The 19,319-nt window shown below is 46.2% G+C and overlaps 1 protein-coding gene across 4 annotated transcripts in view; it reads left to right on the top strand.

The window, feature by feature from the left end:
* KMT2D (lysine methyltransferase 2D) overlaps nucleotides 1–19,319 on the top strand; it is a 99,108-nt gene that overhangs the window by 29,892 nt on the left and 49,897 nt on the right. For 3 of the 4 annotated variants that reach the window (XM_066617579.1, XM_066617577.1, XM_066617578.1), the window contains 15 exons: nucleotides 880–1,044; nucleotides 3,000–3,109; nucleotides 4,342–4,389; nucleotides 5,022–5,252; nucleotides 5,980–6,126; nucleotides 6,211–6,327; nucleotides 6,813–6,940; nucleotides 7,787–7,970; nucleotides 10,605–10,685; nucleotides 13,631–13,747; nucleotides 14,059–14,220; nucleotides 16,749–16,836; nucleotides 16,991–17,226; nucleotides 17,976–18,049; nucleotides 18,429–18,479. In XM_066617579.1, the coding sequence (XP_066473676.1) occupies nucleotides 880–1,044; nucleotides 3,000–3,109; nucleotides 4,342–4,389; nucleotides 5,022–5,252; nucleotides 5,980–6,126; nucleotides 6,211–6,327; nucleotides 6,813–6,940; nucleotides 7,787–7,970; nucleotides 10,605–10,685; nucleotides 13,631–13,747; nucleotides 14,059–14,220; nucleotides 16,749–16,836; nucleotides 16,991–17,226; nucleotides 17,976–18,049; nucleotides 18,429–18,479 (1,939 nt within the window). The remainder of the gene's footprint in view (nucleotides 1–879; nucleotides 1,045–2,999; nucleotides 3,110–4,341; nucleotides 4,390–5,021; nucleotides 5,253–5,979; nucleotides 6,127–6,210; nucleotides 6,328–6,812; nucleotides 6,941–7,786; nucleotides 7,971–10,604; nucleotides 10,686–13,630; nucleotides 13,748–14,058; nucleotides 14,221–16,748; nucleotides 16,837–16,990; nucleotides 17,227–17,975; nucleotides 18,050–18,428; nucleotides 18,480–19,319) is intronic. The other variant, XM_066617580.1, reaches the window with a different exon arrangement.

A 19,319-nucleotide genomic window follows, 5' to 3' on the forward strand; every position in this document is an offset into this window, starting at 1 on the left:
GGTCCACGGACCACCACTTTGAGAAGCACTGCCCTAGCCTAGAGGATAGGAACAGGATTGTGAAAAGATAGAAAACTTGGCCAAAATAAACTTCAGTAGGGATAAATGTAAAGCTCTTGTGTCTGGCTAGGAAAAACCGGAAGCATGCATACAAAATTGGGGATACTTGCATGAATAGTAGTATGTGTGAAAAAGACCTGGGCGTTTTAGCAGATGATAAGCTAAACATGAGCCAGGATTATGATGCTGCAACAAAAAAGGTGAATGCAGTTCTAGGCTGCATCCACAGATGTATAGTATTTGGATCACGAGAAGCAATGGTACCACTGTATTTTACTTTAGTCAGACACCACCTGTAAAATTGTGTCCTGTTCTGGGTATTGCAGTTTAAGAGGGATTTGGCAAACTGGAGCAGGTTCAGAGGAGGGCAGTTAGGTTGGTGAGGAATCTGAAGATCATGTCCTTTGAGGGCATGTTCAGTTTGGAGAACAGATGGTTAATGGTGCCATGATAATTATCAGTATCTGAGGGACTGTCACAAGGGAGAGGGAACAGATTTCTCTTTGGTTACCCTGCAAGATAGGACCAGGATAAATTAGTTTAAATTGCAACCAGGGAAATTTAGCTTAAATGTTAGGAAGAACTTCCTGACAAAGTGTTTGGCCAAGGAACTGCCTTGGAATGTGATAGACTCTCCAGTTGTTGGAGGTCTTTTAAGTAGAGGTTGGCTAGCCATCTATCTCGGTTGCTATAGTTGTGGATAGCCTGCATTGTCAGGGGTTGGACTCAATCTTACAGGTGCTTTCCATATCTGTTTCTCCTGTGTTGAGGGACAGTGGATAGTTGGGGTCAGCCCTGATGCACTTCTCCTCTTCTCAGGTGCGTGTGCTGTGTGCAGTGTGGGGCAGTTTCACCTGGTTTTCATTGTGAATGGCAGAACAATTACACCCACTGTGCCCCCTGCGCTAGTCTTGTCACCTGTCCCATCTGCCATGTGAAGTATGTGGAGGATGACCTTTTAATCCAGTGCCAGCACTGTGAGAGGTAAGCCCCAGTTTTCTTTATGTGCCCCCACTTCCAATTCATTTATTTGCCTATATTATAATTTTCTCATCAACAAATGCAGGCAATGCTAGGTACCTCCTGTAAGGCTTATTAGTAGAGTTTCTTCTTATTCCTGTATCTCTCCAGTCTTTTCAACTCAAGGCAGGTCTCTCAAATTGTGTATGGTGTCTTGTGCTTGACGATGTGAGAAACAACTTTATAGGATGCTTCAAGACAAGGCGTTTGGGTCAGGGCAAATCCAAGTTCAAGCCTTTTCAAATGAGCTGCCTTCTCATGAAAAAGATCCACGCTATCCAATGTATATTTTAGGATGGACAGTTGGAACTTGCTTCTGCTGGCAAGAAACTTGCCACACAAGGAGCACTATGGCTTTTGAAGCTAATCGCATTCAGCAATAAAACTAAAACCAAAAGGTACATAAACTTCATTGTACTTTCTTTGACATTTTCCAACATATGCTAAGTTCCCCCCAAAAAGGCATTGTGATGTAATACATATGGAAAGCTGTAACAAATGCACAAAAATGAAATTAATAAGCTCAGACCACTGGTATGTACAAAGCACATCTGAGGCATGGTTTTCATTAAATTTGTGGAGCAGCTATTGGTCATACGGCAACTTTGATTTCTTTATATTATACTGTAAATACCTGCTATTTCCTTGCCTACCTAACAGACCATCCACAAGTATTAAACAATATTATAACCACTGGTCTGGAACAAAAAAAAAATTACAATGCCCACTAGAAAAAATTAAATTTTTACCTTAAAATTAACTCACCTGATGTAAACAAACACAGATGTCCATAATCATAATAGCAGAGTATATTTTCTCCAACTCATATCAATGTAAAATTAATGTAGATTTTATGGCTCAGGAGGGGCAATGCCCTATAGCACTTCTGGAGTGGCCTCAGTCAGGGGGAGGGTATCATGGCATCTAGGTTTCTTCCAGACCCCCACTCACCAGCATGGGTCACAGCAACTGTTTGACCACCAGCAGCCTGACCGCTCTCCATCCATGGCGCTGAGCTGTCATCAGTGGCCTGCCCGGAAGTCATATAGCCCAGTGCTTCCTGGGGCTCTGATCCCCCGGAGGTTTTGTAAGGTGTCCTTTTGGCTGCTCATAGGGGAACCTGCTGTGAAACCGGCCACAGGCAGCGCACTACTGCTGCACTGTTCCAGGGCCCTGACCAGGCCTTTCTATGGCCGAGAGAGCACACAATTGTAGTAATCCCATAGGGGTCCTTGGATGCCAGGTTAAGAACCTCTGCACTGGAAAATGCATGGGGAAGCAACTGTCTGAAGCCTCCAATTGCAGTTGACCATGTTTCCAGCCGCTGAGAAGCTTGACCATGGTGGGCAGAGGCTATCTGTTGTGGGCTAGGTACATTATAACCAGTTGTTGTTTGGTTACATCCTTCCATCCCTTAGTGTTGCTTTCTAAAGTCAAAGTAGTCATCTCCTACTGAATGGAAAGGAAAGGAGGTGAAGAAGATTGAATAAAGGGTTAGTTAGGGAATAATAGGGTACATATTCTTCAGAGGACTTTGTACTTCCACTGTCCTGTCAGTGAGAATAGAGGAGGAACTAAAGTACTGTTATGTTAAGAGGATTGTGGGTCTGAGGCTGCGAGTATAAGTCAACAGCATTGGGTGTTGCATAGACTTTGGAACTTCGGGCGCTAGGGTTGCCACTTTTTCTTTTTTTAAGACCAAGAACCAGCTCCTTACTTGGGTCTCTTTCCTTTTCTCTCTCCTCCCATGGCCCCAGCCTGATCAGATCCATCACATTTTTGCCCCTAAAGAGATAGGATTTGATGTCGTGACACCCTGTCTTGCTGCCTGCATTGTGTGTCGACATAACCTTGACTAAAGGAAAGGCAGGCACTACCAGCTCTCCCACCAGCCGTTGAAACCTTTTTGTGCTTTGCAGGTGGATGCATGCCGTGTGCGACAATCTGTTCACTGAGGAAGAAGTAGAGCAGGCTGCAGACGAGGGATTTGACTGTGCATCGTGTCAGCCCTATGTAGTGAAGCCTGTTGGTGAGTACTGGGGGTGATGCAAGAGCCTCAACTCAGGCTACAGACCTGCATTTCAAAAGAGGCTGTGGTGGTGACGGCTACTGGATGATGGAAATGAGAACTGGAAGGTAGGGCTACTGCCAGGACTTTAAGGCAGTCCTGCACTTGGCGCTGCCACCAGCAGTTCTTCCACACTCTTGAAATGTAGAGCTCAATGCAGGCATGTCAAGAGTGGGGAGATTCTGCTGCAGGTGGCAGCACCAAGAAAAGTATTGGCTGTTGCTGGTTCACCTTTTGAAATAGGAGTCACAAAGTGGGGACAAGTCACATCTGCATGAGGTGTGCCGCAAGGGGAGGTGAAGGTGTACCTTCAGGCAGGCTCGGCTTCTGCCTGAGCCAGCTCAAAATTGCCCCCTTGCCCTCAAAAAATTGATTTTAAAAATTTGCTTATGTTCACGCACCTGCCTGTGTCCCCTGGGTGAAAAAAGAGAGAGGAGCCAAGCCCACCCACTCCTTCCCTTTCTGCTGTTCTTGGCTCCCAGCATGCTCTGTTCTTCCTCTTCATTTGGAACAGGACCAGAGTGGAGGAAAGAGGCTGTGCTGAGGGCACAAGAAGGGAAGCACTCTGCTTCTCCATCTTCACCTCCTGGTCCACTTGGCTAAGCAACCAGGCAAGCGGGAGGGCAGAGAAGCGGCTGTGGCAGCGTTCCTCCCTTTCCCTTCCTTTCTCCAGTGACACTAGAGGAAGGAGGCTGCCACTGCCCTCATCCTCTTTCCGCAAGTGGGAAGAGGATCAGAATGCCAACTGGAGCAGTTCCAGTGATGGTGCCAGACACATGTGGGGTGCCTGTCAGTTTGCCACCTCCGTGTGTCTCTTGATGTGAGCTGTTCGGTCAGTTTCATGGGAAGTCTGGTCCTGCCTTCAGCAGAAACAGTGGAAGGAGACAAGTGGGAGAGTGTTTTGCTGATAATTGAGGTGAGGCATAGAGCCTGAAGTGGTGGAGAGGAGGGAGGTTAATGGCACGGCAGTATTGAGGTGGGTGGAATGTGAACATGATATGACCCTGTGTCAGAGTGGTGGGGACACTGTTGCTGAACTAGAGCAAGGGAGTAGGAAGGCTGGGTGACTGACAAGGCACACCCTCAGAATATCCGCCCTGTTACAGTTTGGGGAAAGCGCCGGTGTATGAAAAGGCAGTGTACTCAGGGACTGTTCATAACCCTTCCCTTTTGCCTTTCTTTCCTTTTTAAAGTTCCAGTCCCCCCTCCTGAAATTATTCCACTGAAGATCAAGGAGCCAGGTAATTTCTAATGGAGTGGGTGGTAGAGACTTTTTAATAGCTATTTTAATAACAAACCTTAGCATTTTCTGATTGTGTAAAGCACTTCACGTGTACCAAGTCTGTTTTCCTTTCTTCTCTTCTTTTTCATAATTTCCTATCTCTTCCCATGGATAGGAGAAGCAGAATAAACCGCACAGAGTAGTCCAATATGATCCCATTTCCATAATGCTTTAAGGTTGCAGAATCTGACTTTTGTAGAAATAGAACTTTTGTCTTTCTTTAAGGTAGAGAATACAATCTAAATTGAGGTCATCTGTAATAAGATATTTGGCCAGGGCACTTCCTGTGTGAAATTTGAATTGGGCACACTTGAACTAGAGAGAATAAGCATTGGGTTGGATATAAAGGCACCTAGTCCTTGGGACCACTGCTTCTTAACTAGGAAAGCTCACATGGCTTAGTGATCCCCCATGACCCCTCAGTAACAGATGAGGCTCTTGAGTCTGAAACACCAGTAGGCCCCCACTTCTGGATGACTGCTGTTGGTGAGGAGGGAGGATGTAAAGTCTCTAGCGAGTTTTCTGCGAAGACAGGAAGTGGCATCATGCTGACTTGACCTGCCTGTCTTAAGTTTTTCTTTCTCCCCACAGAGCCCCAGTATTTCCGCTTTGAAGGTGTCTGGCTGACAGAAACTGGCATGGCCATGCTCCGTAACCTGTCCTTGTCACCGCTACATAAGCGCCGGCCACGCAAGACAACACCGCCGACAACACGGCCATGTGCTCTCAATGGTGAAGGCGGGCTAGACGGGATTGACCCGTTGGGCCCAGATGAAAAAAAAGAGGGCGATGTAGAGGCAGATGAGATCTTGAAAGCTGAAGGTTTGTGCCCTTCCTTGCTAGCGCTGTGGAGTATGTGTACCTTGGGCAGTTCTATTTTGTCTAAATCCTAATACCGATTAAATGTAATGATGCGTTTAGCCCTGTCAGCCTTTGCTGGTGGCAAAAATCCAACTGCAGTTTTCCAGGGTGTTGGGCAGAGACACTGCTTATTGTGCAGAAGTCAGAAACTTCCTAGCTAGTTATTTCGGGACTCAGACCTGGGTTTTATTGCTAAGCCACCCGTTGCTCTGCTTCCAAAATTGGCCTGAACTCTAGCTCAAGGAAGAATAATCTAAGGATGTTTATAATAGGAGGAAGTCCTGGGGCTCTCTGCATGTGGTGTTTATCTGTTTAATTTTTTTAAACACTCAGATGGAAAAATTGATAGTATATAACTGCAGTGGGGTGTGTATTGCAAGAGATCTGGTGGTTTTTCTTTACATTTTGTTAGTAGGTGATTTGGGGGGGGGGTGTACACACACACAAGTTTTCTGAAATCCAAGGAGTTATCATGGGGTATATGTGGGAGAGACATTATTGGCTTATCTGTTGTGTGGAAGTCCATGATCTGCTGTTTGAAACAGGGAGTGGGGTGGTGAGTGTGATGAGACAGTCAGGGATCTGGGGCGTATGTGAAATTGTTTAATGGGGAGAGTGAGAGAGAACAACTGGGAATAGCACATGGTTTGATGTTCTCATCATTTTCTCACTTCCCTTCTGTCTGCAGTCAGTGTTGAGCACATGGAGTGTGAGATCAAATTGGAAGCTCCTACTACCCCAGAGAGGGAAGCTGCAGCTGATGCCGAGGCAGGCAAGGGTCTTCTGGAAGACTCTGAGGAAGTCAAGAAGAGGAAGCGCAAACCATATCGCCCAGGTTAGAAGTCCTTACCTGGGTCTTGCACTAGGAATGAAGCCGTTACTTTCTTTCTTTCTCACTCCTCCTCTGTCCTTGGCACAGGTATTGGAGGGTTCATGGTGCGACAGCGGAAATCCCACACACGCTTGAAAAAGGGCTCCGCAGCCTTGGCAGAAGCCTGTCGTGAAGCAACTGGTGCTGAGGGGCACCCCGAAGAAGGCAAGTGTCATCGTTTCATGATGCTCTTCCCTCATATGCTCAGTTTGGGGTGGAGTGGTGGGGGTTGGGTGGCTGCTTTGCTTCTGGCACCTATCTTCTTAGGAGCAGGGTTATGTCTTTCTGAGTAATACGAATCCAGAAGTTGCCATGCAGATGAATTTCATTCTGTGTGTATCTGAATTCCTATGCATAATTCTGCCTCAGGGGCCCAGGCTTTCAAATTTTGGGGTTTCTTAGCAGGAGCTGGGGAGGCAGCCTCTGCTAGAATCAAAACAGTAGGGAAGATGGAAAGGCATTGTAGGCTGGGATTTGGCAGGATGCAAGAGAAGGAGGCAACAGTGGCCATTGGTGCTCCAGGCAGCTCCCAAAAAATTTCCTAAAGCTCCATCTCTGCAGGACATTGCACAGGGTACATTCTAAACTTCCCCCATCTGGAACATTAAAATGGGGCATACTAATACCAACTCAACCCTTTCTCTCCCCAGGGGCTCAGCCCACTGAAAACCCTGCAGAGGGCACCGCAGAGCAGGGAGCAGCTGAGGGGGATGAAAAGAAGAAGCGCCGTGGCAGGAAGAAGAGCAAGCTGGAGGATATGTTCCCTGCCTACCTTCAGGTAAGGACAATAGAGAATTGGTAGTACAGGTGTGCCCCTCATATCCCTGGGGGATCCATTCCATGGGCTCCCTGTGGAAACTGCGGACATGGGAGATGCCCATCTCTCCCCCTCCACCCCCTGTGTGCCCATTGATGTGATTTAGTCTTACCCTAGAGAAAATGGTCTTGTTTAACAGGGTCACTATAATCATACAGACTTACAGCAATGCTGAAAAGAAACTAGATCAAGGTTAACAGGAAGTGGTTAACTTTCACTTCCTGTTAATCAGCATCTAGTTCTTTTTTTAAGTGTCCAGGTTGCCGGACACTTGAGCGTCTCTATAAGCTTGTATCATTATAGGGACCCTGTTAAGCAAGACCATTTTCTCTGGGTTAAGCCTCTAAATCATGTTAATGGGCATGTGTCCCCCCCCCATCTACAGATACGGGGCCCACCTGTATATTTTGGTGAACTGTAGGAAAAATGTGTCTACATGTGAGTGGATAGCATTCTCCTGCTCCTGCCATGTCAGCAACAGTGCAGCCCAAACTAGGAGAGACAAATGGGAAGTGGGAATCATGATAGTGGGTAGGAGTGCTGATGAACTGAGAAATTGGTCACTGATGTTGGGGGAATTGCAGAGGGGCTTGGGGGTTATAGTGCTTTCTGTCACTGGTGAAGCTCTGCTAAAGTGGTTGAAACAATAGGAAGCTTGTGGGGAGGGAGGTGTAGTTCCTGCTACCTCTATTGGGCTGGAGGGGATTTCACCAGAGCAATCATTACCAATTTGAGGCAGACCTCCCAGATATTTAATAACCTGGAAATGTAGCAAATCTCCTTTTTGTTCTCCAACCTCTTTGACAGGAAGCCTTTTTTGGAAAAGCACTCCTAGACTTGAGCAGGAAGGCCCTATTGGCAGCTGGTGGTGTGGGTGGGGGTGGGACAACCCACCCTCCTGTCGGCCAGGGGGCTCCTAGACCCAAAGTGGACTCCAGCATGCTCCAGAAAGGGCCTGCGGATGGGAAAGAGGCTTTGGTTCTGTCTAAAGGTAAGTGGGAGAGGAGAGAAGGCATGATCCAGGGATGGGGGTGTAACTTTAATCTGGGGCACAAGTGACTGACATTGGAGGAGAGATATCAGAAAGACCTGTCATCAAGTAGGAAGGAATCTTTGTTCTTGGTGGAAGTGTGCCTGTGTTCTAAACTTACTGTAATGCTATGTACGTTTACTGAGGAGTAAGTCCTGCTGTTTCCAGTGGTGCTTACACCCTTGCAAGTATTTTTAGGTTGTAGCCTTAGTTACTTTGGAAATTGGAAACAATCCCCATGGATCTTTGGGAACTGATTTCAGGTAAATGTGCTTGGGAGCACAGATGGAAACAGCAAGAGTGGAGAAGATCTGTGTTGTGGACAGTGTTATTGAGTCAGATAGTGTTCTCCTTGGGCACTGAGTCCTATTGCTGCCCATAGAAAAGTGCTGGCATGTCATATTCTTGGGAAAGGATGACAGGCTTCTGTCCTCTTACAAGCTATTCCATGGTCCTGGGGGCACTTAGCAGTACTTTTATCTAGTGCAGTGTTTCTCAACCAGTGGTATGGGTACCACCAGTGGTACTTGAGGTGGTGTCTGATGGTACTCGCAGGACCCCTGAACACTTGCTGCCTGGCTGTGAGACCAGGAATGTGACACAACAAACTGTGGTAGTAGGCTCCAAAGCATGCTTTTCCATGCTCGAAAAATCCTCCAGCCCATTCTGAGCCTCTTACTGGTGTTTGTCACGTTGCATCTGACCTCCCAACCCAAAAGTAACTGGTAGTTATGTCATTACCAGTTACTTCTGGTGGTACTTCAAAAAGGTGGACCATGTGAAGTGGTATGGCAGAGGACAAAAGTTGAGAAACACTGATCTAGTGTTACAAGCTTACCAGTTATAGCACATGTGCCTCAAAACAGCAAACTGATTAGAGATGTTTGTTTTACTTGGAAGTAAGCCCACTGTGTTCAGTAAGACTTAACATAAGAACAGCCCCACTGGATCAGGCCCTAGGCCCATCTAGTCCAGCTTCCTGTATCTCACAGCGGCCCACCAAATGCCCCAGGGAGCACACCAGATAACAGGAGACCTGCATCCTGGTGCCCTCCCTTGCATTGGCATTCTGACATAGCCCATTTCTAAAATCAGGAGGTTGCGCATGCACATCATGGCTTGTAACCCGTAATGGATTTTTCCTCAGAAACTTGTCCAATCCCCTTTTAAAAGCGTCCAGGCCAGATGCCATCACCGCATCCTGTGGCAGGGAGTTGCACAGACCAACCACACGCTGAGTAAAGAAATATTTTCTTTTGTCTGTTCTAACTCTCCCAATTTTAGTGGATGTCCCCTGGTTCTGGTGTTATGTGAGAGTGTAAAGAGCATCTCTCTATCCACTCTGTCTATCCCCTGCATAATTTTGTATGTCTCAATCATGTCTCCCCTCAGGCGCCTCTTTTCTAGGCTGAAGAGGCCCAAACGCTGTAGCCTTTCCTCATAAGGAAGATGCCCCAGCCCAGTAATCATCTTAGTCACTCTCTTTTGCACCTTTTCCATTTCCACTATGTCTTTTTTGAGATGCGGAAACCAGAACTGGACGCAATACTCCAGGTGTGGCCTTACCATAGATTTGTACAGCGGCATTATAATATTAGCTATTTTATTCTCAATACCTTTTCTAATGATCCCAAGCATAGAATTGGCCTTCTTTACTGCTGCTGCACATTGAGTCGACACTTTCATCGACCTGTCCACCACCACCCCAAGATCTTTCTCCTGATCTGTCACAGACAGCTCAGAACCCATCAGCCTATATGTGAAGTTTTGATTTTTTGCCCCAATGTGCATGACCTTACACTTACTGACATTGAAGCGCATCTGCCATTTTGCTGCGCATTCTGCCAGTCTGGAGAGATCCTTCTAGAGCTCTTCATAATCACTTCTGGTCTTTACCACTCGGAAAAGTTTGGTGTCATGTGCAAACCACCTCACTGCTCACCCCTGTCTTCAGGTCATTTATGAAGAGGTTGAAGAGTACAGGTCCCAGGACAGATCCTTGGGGCACACCGCTTTTCACCTCTCTCCATTGTGAAAATTGCCCATTGACACCCACTCTCTGTTTCCTGGTCTTCAACCAGCTCTCAATCCATGAGAGGACCTGTCCTCCAATTCCCTGACTTAGGCTGTAATTCTGTCTTACTCACCGGAAACAAACACCTCTACTGATAACTTTTCAAATCCGAAAGAGAGATACAGCTTTAACAGCATGGCATGTCTTCTCTTTCACAACTTCGATGTTTTCTGTTTTTCTTTGAGTAACATTTAGAGTAAACTGCCACTTATTTGGATAGCAGTTTGGTGGGGCCATCTCAGGAGCCAGATGAAATGGCTTGGGTGAGGGGCATTGTTTTCCCTTAGCCATGTGGCTCAGAGCTGAGGTCTGTACAGCTTAAACTTCAGTGACTCAGAAGTAAGTGATGATGTGTGTTGTCATCACCAAGCATCTGGAGGTGTTACCATGCAGCTGTGGAAAGGCTCTGCAGTTGTGCAAAAAATAGGGGGAAACACACACACTCGGGGGGGGGGGCATATCCAGTCCACCAGTTGGTCATTGTGTCTAGTGTCTCCTTGATTTTCCCCCTCCTTCTCCAGGGGATGAATGTATTGATGGCAGGGAGGCAGCAGATCCAGAAAACAACTTGAAAACAGCTGAGGCCAAGACTGAGAATCCCGGTGGGTATATGAGATGTTTATAATGGTGTGCAAAGGGCTTGGGGTAGCTACTACCAAATGATGGTGTGTACCAGGTCACTTAAGATTCCCCCCCTCCATTTAATACACTTACGTTCTGATCTGCACAACATGTTACGTACTTTGCATGTCCTTGCTTCATGGTAGTATCTACGTTGTACTTTTCATAAGTGATCCTGAATAGGGGGGTTGAATTGATATGGTGAACAAATGTTGAAGTTGTCCAAATGAGGCCACATGCTCAGACATATGCAATTCATTTACGAATTCAAACATATTCATATTTTATATTATGCGTTTATACCCTGACTTTGTACAAAAGGTGCACAAGGCAGCTTCCATAACATTAGTATAATGTAAACAAGATAAATGTTGCTTTAAAGCAGAAACAAAAAGCAAAACCAAACAGCAACTTTACTCATTAAAATGTGACATTTTATTGATATTTTAGAGGCCTGCTTAAATGAAATGGTCTTTAGCCTCTGCTTACCAGCGAGGGGGCTAGGCATGCCTCTCTTAGGAGGCCATTCTGAATCCTGGGTGCCACAACTGAGAAGGCTCTCTCCTAGGCTCAGATGGTATCAGGACATAAGAGCCTCAAAGTGAAACAAATGTTCTGGGCAGCCATATTTTGATGGGGGAGGAACTCAATACGTGATGCATTCTGGTCCCAAATTCTTCAGGGATTTAAAGGTCAAAGCCAGCACTTTGAACTGAGTATGGAAGCAAAGTGGTAATCCATTAAGCCAACAGAGGATAAATGTAATAGGGTCTGGCACCTGGAATCTGGACCAGTTGCTGTTTCTGGACTACCTTTAAGGAAAACTCTTGTGTACAGTGTGTTATAAATCTAACCTGGAGGTGATGAAGACATGAATGACAGAACCAAGTCCAATTTCTCCAAAACATCTTGGACTAAGCTGGCCATTGGTGCTACCTGGAAGTCTGAGTGAAGAAGCACCCCCCCCTTTGCTTCAGGACGAGTTGTCCCATCCAGAGCAGTCTGAATACTAATGTTGGACCCCCAGAGCTCCCAGCTGAAAGAAATTCTGTTTGGTCTCAGTTGAGTTTCAGCTGGTTCACCCTCATTCCATCGAAAAAGGCTGCTAAGCATAGATTCACAGTGTCCATTGTGTCCTGAGGATAGTTAGCTGGAGCGAGAGAGCTGGGTGTTGTCTGCAAATGGTCCAAATCTCCAGATAACCTTTTTCAACAGGTTTTGTCCCAGAGAGTCAGTCCTTAAATATGGTATACTTGACGGTACTGAGAGGTCCAGGAGAATCAACAGTGTTGCTTCCCCCCCCCCCCCAATCTATCCCCTAGCACTGGTCCTCCACCAGGGCAATTTCAGTTCCAGAATCAGGCCAGAAACCAGATTAGAAAGGCTCTAAATGACCGATTTTTACCTAGGAAGACCTGGAATAGTTTCACCATCACATTCTCCATTGCATTATCCCATGGGAAATATGAAATTGGACAATACAAGAACTGGCAAAAGACGCACAATAGCAAATCAATTTAAAAAACAAAGTCTCTTTGTTCTGGTGATTTAAAAACAGCCTTGCTGACCTTTTGAAATGCACACAGAGGCAATCAGTGTCTCTCCAGGCACTTAGACTTCACTAGGAGGCAGCAATCCCTCCCTTCACCAGGAGCCCCAGCAAGGGGGAAAGAACGGAGAAGGTGATAATAACTGCCATTTAGCCTTCTTTCAGGTGCTCAGGGGGAAGGGAGGAGTGAAGCCTGCAGAGAGAATGATTGATGGATTGTCAACCAGCTGCCCTCTCTGGCATTATTAAACAACTGTTTTCCTTTAATTTAAAGGGCCCTTCTCATCAGCTTTGAGAGAAAAATCTGTGGATATTTAGGTTATACCTGTAATCACTTGCATGACTGTGTCTATTACAGTAAGAAAAGCAGTTTTTTAAACTGTGATGTTAAAGGGGTGCATTTTTCCCCTTCTCCAGGGTTCAGCACATTGCTTCTCGTTTGCAGGGGCCATTCTTGTTGAGTCAAATCTGTGTATAACAAGACTGGACCTGTAGTGTGTTAAGTCAGCCAGATCAAGCACTGACTTATGCAGGAGGGGTTTTCTTATTATAGCAATGAATTCTGTATATTCAACTAGGCTTTCTGTTTTGAAGGAAGCCTATTAACGATCCATTTATCTGACTTTCCAGTTCCTTTTCTGGGGTAGATGGAGCAAGTGAGAAGTTAGGCAGGAAAACTCTGACCACTGCTTACTGGTCCCTGAAGACTCTTTGGTAATATTGGGCTCCCATTGTGGGAAGGCAACATTAAAGATACTGTACGCATTCCAGTTTGGTACCAGAGTTCCCTCTCTTCCAATATGGGGTGGACAGAATACTATGAATTCTTGGGGCTATATGCTTTGTGTTGCTAAATGAATAAAATTCACCAGCAAGGTAACTTGAACTCTGTCCCCTAAATCCATGATGCAAATAAAATAAACTTGCAAGCATTTGCTTATTTTTGCATAATGTTTTGTCATCCTGGGGAGAGAAGCAGGCATACTTCCTGCTGAAGCTCCAGTTAGAAGGCATGTTGCTGCATTTTACACAGCTGAAATGATGCAGCCTCACAGAGCACTTGTTTTTGAGATGCCTTTTAATGTCCATGTCATAAAGATGTGACTTCGGTCTACACGCTTTCAAGAAGTGATATCAATCTCCAAAGTTACTTAAACATTTAAGTTACCCTGTCATTACCTAAATGCAAAAGGGGTAATGCCACTTGCCCCTCCCCTGCCCCATTCAGGAGCATCCAAGTCTTCCTAAGCCATTCCTAGTGTACTTGAACGTGGAGATTGGGGACAATCTGTACTAGCAGCCTTTGCCCATTCATGCTGTGGATGGTAATGGGATAGTCCCCGCACTGAGACAGGCCCTGTGTTTTGCTCCTTACAGGCACAGAGGAACAGTTGGTGCCCAAGAACTCTCCAGATCCTACAGGTGCCGAGAACCCAGCCACACCCCCGGGGGAGGGGGTGCTCAGCTCCGACCTTGACAAAATCCCCACTGAAGGTCAGGCGGGCCCTTTGAATAGACCCTACTGCCCCCATCTCCCTGCCAAGGATCTGCCCCTGAAGAGTGGGGGAGTCTGGGAGCCAGGACTTCCTGGCTTCTCTTCCCAGCTCTGAATTTAGGGGTAGATGCCTAATGGCTTAAAAGTAAGCATGGATCCTGTCATGTCCATTGTGCCTTCTCCCTCCCTGGTTCCTCTGTCATTCAGCGTGTCCGTCTTGGAGATCAGCAGGTTCCTTTACAGGGCTGAGGTTGCTTTAGATGAACTTGCTGCTTTGTGATTCCACTGCGACTTCCTTCCTTCCCAACAGAGCTACCCAAAATGGAGAGCAAGGATGTTCAGCAGCTCTTCAAAGATGTCCTGGGATCCGCAGAGCGAGAGCAGCAGCTCAACTGCGTTGGGGCAGATGCTGAGGCTGGAGTCATTCGTGATCCAAACCGCACACAGCTGGCCCCAAGGCCTTTCATGCAAAGTAAGGCTCGGTACTGGGAGTGGGAGAGCCTAGGGTGAGGTAGGGTGCGGCTCACCCTCTTCTTCAAAGGTTTTGAATCTTGAATAAAATAAAGGGTACTATGGGCAGCTTTTTAGTGCACTGATAGCACTGCTGCAAATCTCTGTAGTGAGTTCCAGAAGAGAGCACATCAGTTGTGATCCTGGCTGCGGTGCTGCCAGTGCTGTCTCACTGCCACTGGGCATGTCTGGAGGCCTTCTGGGGGCTGGAGAAGCAGTGGGTGGTGCCCCTGGGCATTTGTTACAACAGACAAAAGAAAATATTTCTTTACTCAGCGTGTGGTTGGTCTGTGGAACTCCTTGCCACAGGATGTGGTGACGGCGTCTGGCATGGACGCCTTTAAAAGGGGATTGGACAAATTTCTGGAGGAAAAGTCCATTACATGGGTTACAAGCCATGATGTGTATGTGCAACCTCCTGATTTTAGAAATGGGCTACATCAGATGCAAGGGAGGGCACCAGGATGAGGTCTCTTGTTATCTGGTGTGCTCCCTGGGGCATTTGGTGGGCCACTGTGAGATACGGGAAGCAGGACTAGATGGGCCTATGGCCTGATCCAGTGGGGCTGTTCTTATGGGCATGGCCTTTGCAAGGGGTAGAAGTGGAGCAGGCCCAATGAATAAAGTCAGCCCCCCCTTTTAAAATTAAAATAACACTTTGTATATGATAGACTCTCACTGATAGATATGCCTGTAGTATAGTGTTTCTCAACCAGTGGTACTGGTACTTCCACTGCAAGCAAGGAGTAGGCACGGCCATTTCCCAGTGTCCCCTTAGTCCTCCTGAGGGGGGACATGATTGAGACACACAAAATTATGCATGGGAAGGATAAAGTGGATAGAGAGATGCTCTTTACACTCTCACGTAACACCAGAACCAGGGGACATCCACTAAAATTGAGTGTTGGGAGAGTTAGGACAGGCAAAAGAAAGTATTTCTTTAATATATTTCTTTTAATAAAGAGAAATTATTTAGTACCAGATTCGCTGTTCATCACAGTGAAGGACATCATGTAAATCACTAAATCCACTAAAATTGAGTGTTGGGAGAGTTAGAACAGACAAAAGAAAATATTTCTTTACTCAGCGTGTGGTTGGTCTGTGGAACTCCTTGCCACAGGATGTGGTGATGGCATCTGGCCTGGACTTCCTGTGAGATACAGGAAGCTGGACTAGATGGGCCTATGGCCTGATCCAGTGGGGCTGTTCTTATGTTCTTATGTCACCTGCGATCCCCCCCACCCCTGTACACCAGTGGAGCACTTCGACTAGTTGACTGACTGCTTTTTAGGACATATCAGATGTGGGGTTTCTGAACTGGAATGGTAACTGTTATGGTTCAGTAGTGGTACCAACTGGCATGTCTTTGTAGAATTCCCTTTCGTAGCAAGAGGGTATTGGGGAAATTTGAAGAGGACATTTAAACTGGTATACCCTGTAAACTAAACTGGGTGGATTTTAGTTTGTCACTTTAGGTGGTGAAAGGTCTTATCAGCTGTTGAGTTTCGCTGATCAAATTGAGTCTTTATCACACCAAAGACCCAGCATCATTTTCAGCAGTATTAGACCTAGAGATTTGAAGCATATATATTAAAATAACCTCACTGTGTAGCATGAATATGAGTATTTAAAAATGAGGTGCAGTATTGTGCAGCAGATAGCTTGATGGATTTGAATGAGAGAGGCCAGGGTTCTGCTCTACAAAGTCACAAATTGACCCCAAGCACTTCGAATTGTATCTTGCCTCTCTATTTGCTTATAAGCTTTGATAAGAGATTGTAAAGTGCTCCATACATTGAAATGTGCTACAAAACAGTTTCTACCCTGCCATGTTCTTCAGATGTTTGGGCTTCTGGGGGAGACTCTTTTGCTCTGTACCAAAAGGAAACTGTGTTCGTTGTCTTTGCTGTGTTGTGGTGCACACGCTTCAGATGTGAAACCACCTCATGTGTCCCATCATGGAGAAAAGTGTGAAGGTTCTGCTTTGGTTACTAGTGCCAAAAAAAAAGAAGTTTAGGGAACAGGAAATGCAATATATCTGTGCTTCCTCTCTCCCCCCCCCCCCAAAAGTTACAATATCCAAACCACTCTGATTTTTTTTGTGGTACCAAACTACTCCCAGATGTTTTCAATTCCTTCAGCTAGCCATGCCTAGTTCTTAGTACTTGGCTCTAAGAGGGTATTTCTTTGCCTTGGATTGTAAGTAGCTGCTTGGGCTGTGGTGAGCAAGAATAATCTTCAAGCGACTAGAACAAAAAACATTACAAAAGTGTGGTGGGCCCCCCCTTTTTGTTAGAGTTGACAGAGGTGTAAATGGTCTAGTGAAGTTTAGTGGACTTACTTGTAAGGCGAATGTAACCGCAGCTTGATTGAGCCCCAAATATCTTTGCTTGGGAAGTCTTCACTTGAAGTATTTGAATGGGAGTAACGTGTGCATGTAGAGGAATGCATCTTGATTCATGCTCTGTGATGCTGTCTGTCCTCCTGTAGGTGGTGGTGTCTCCCTTGGGTCCCTGCAGCCCTCTGTGCCAATGGAGGCCTACTCTGGGGTTTGCCAGTCTCCATTTCTTGACAGCAGGTAAGTCGGTCTAAGGCAAGAACTGCAGTGGCATCCTTTCTCTGCTGGGAGCCCTTCGTACTATTCCCGACTCCGTCCAGTCCCTCAATGGCCTACTCGGTATGCCTTTGGTTCACCTGCTTGTCTTCACTCCTCCTCTTCTACCACCACACAGAGAGAGAAGTGGCTTCTTCAGCCCAGACCAGTGTGAGCCAGAGAGCCCTTGGGCCAGCAGTTCTGCAGCTTCCACCCCCACCACGCCCACCACAGAAGGGGAAAGTGATGGGCTCTCTTATAACCAGCGGAGTCTGCAGCGCTGGGAGAAGGATGAGGAACTAGGAGAACTGTCCACCATCTCTCCTGTGCTCTATGCCAACATGAACTTTCCCAGTCTCAAGAAGGACTATCCAGGTTGGTGGTGATTTTCTTCCATTGTGATTGGACTCGGCTCCTTTTGACACCTCTTGCCCACTAAAAATATTGATGTCTTGAGAGAGATTTCTTATTCTAACTGAATGTAGCTCTCTCCTTCATATGATTTTCTTCTTATGTTCTTCAATTGGGTTGAACAGAAGGGTCCCCCCTTTCCCATCCTAATGGTTAGGATTGTCAATTCGATATTCTGCAAAACACCCTGGGAAGTGTATGGCTGGAATGGGCAGTGGAAGAACTGACTAGACTGTGACTGCAGAGGCAGGTTATTGCAGGAAGGGATGGTGGGTTTCCATGATCTGTGTTGAAGGGGATTAATCCTTCCTGTCTTGCATACAGACAGTCCCTGGGTCTTCCAGCATAAGGATGAGAGGTGTCAATGTGTGCATTCTGTCATAAGTATTTGTCACACTCTTCATGCTTTGTACTTCTCTTGCAACAGTCCTCTGTTGCAAGCCTCTGTTAAGGCTGAGGGACAGTGATTTGCCCAGAGAATCCAGAAGCTGTTGCAGGTTAGCAGGGATTTTAAATGTGGGTTTCCCATTTTCAAAGCCGAGCACTGAGAAGCCACTCTGATCTTTTTATAAGTTGCTCTCTGTCTCATCCTGTCTTTCCCTCTGTATCAGTTCTGTATCAGATTGATGCAAAAAAAAATCTCTGATCAAGACTGGTGAAGTAGCCTTGGCATATAGCCTTATTCTTTCACTTTTTCTTCCCAACCTTCCAAGACTGGTCGAACCGCTGCAAGCAGATCATGAAGCTCTGGAGAAAGGTGCCACCCCCAGACAAAGCCCCTTATTTGGTAAGTGGCCCATGTAGTTATGTATTTAGCATGTTGTATATTTTTTTGGGGGGGGGGGGGATGGCGGTAGTGGTTACTTCTGTGCAGAATAAAAAAATTCCTGATTTCTTATGGGGGGATTGTACCTGCACGCTCTGGATTTGCTTATACATGCTTGTATTGGTATTCAGATTTGCATATTCTTAGATTTACCCATTGGGACATGCAGTAGAACTTCTATCATGTATTTTTGTTTTTTAGTAGTATAACTGTAATTTTAAAAAATGATCCATTCAGAGATGCAGGAAGGGATCATTTACCTACCTTTGGGGTTGGGGAAGGGACTTTTAATCTACTTGGTGGATGTAATTTTTCTCTCTATTGGATTTTTTCCATGCAGCAAAAGGCCAAAGATAACCGGGCAGCTCACCGCATCAACAAGGTGCAGAAGGTAAATCAAGACAATGAAAATTTGGAAGGTGGATGATCTAGGCTGAGGCCAGTGAGGTAGAATTCTTGGGAAGCTAGACATGATCACCATGACACTAGTTGGTGTCAGGCCTGTGCAGTTCTGCACTTGCTTTGTTTGATTGTGGAATGAAGGAGTATAACGGCCGGTTTTAGCCAGAACTCAGTAGGGAGAGCATGTCTTGCTCCTCTTGGAAGAACATCACTAGCTATCGGGCTCTTTCCTGGCACAGTTTTATTTACATGCCCCCTTGACATTTTTAAAAATTTCCCAACGTAACTCACAACACTCATAGTTGTTAAAAGCTCAGTCAAAAACAAAATAGTTGGCAACCTTCAGTCTCGAAAGACTCTGGTATCGCGCTCTGAAAGGTGGTTCTGGAACAGCGTCTAGTGTGGCTGAAAAGGCCGATTCGGGAGTGACAATCCCTTCCACTCTGGGAGCAAGTGCAGTCTGTCCCTGGCCTGTCTCCCTGGCTATGGGCCTTCCTTCTTTGCCTCTTAGCCTCAGACTGTTGGCCAAGTGTCTCTTCAAACTGGGAAAGGCCATGTTGCACAGCCTGCCTCCAAGCGGGCCGCTCAGAGGCCAGGGTTTCCCACTTGTTGAGGTCCACTCCTAAGGCCTTCAGATCCCTCTTAAAATAAAATAAAAACAGAAAATTACATAATAGATAATATGTTACACCAGCAGCATCAGAAATCATTAAAGCAATTTACAGGAATTATATGGAAGCCTGGAGGAACAGGAAGGCTTTCCAGTTCACCTGAATTCCTTTCGTTTATAGCACAGGTGCCCAAACCCCAGCCCTGGGGCCACTTGCGG

This window comes from Tiliqua scincoides, chromosome 2 (genome assembly GCF_035046505.1).
Source record: "Tiliqua scincoides isolate rTilSci1 chromosome 2, rTilSci1.hap2, whole genome shotgun sequence".
Taxonomy (NCBI): domain Eukaryota; kingdom Metazoa; phylum Chordata; class Lepidosauria; order Squamata; family Scincidae; genus Tiliqua; species Tiliqua scincoides.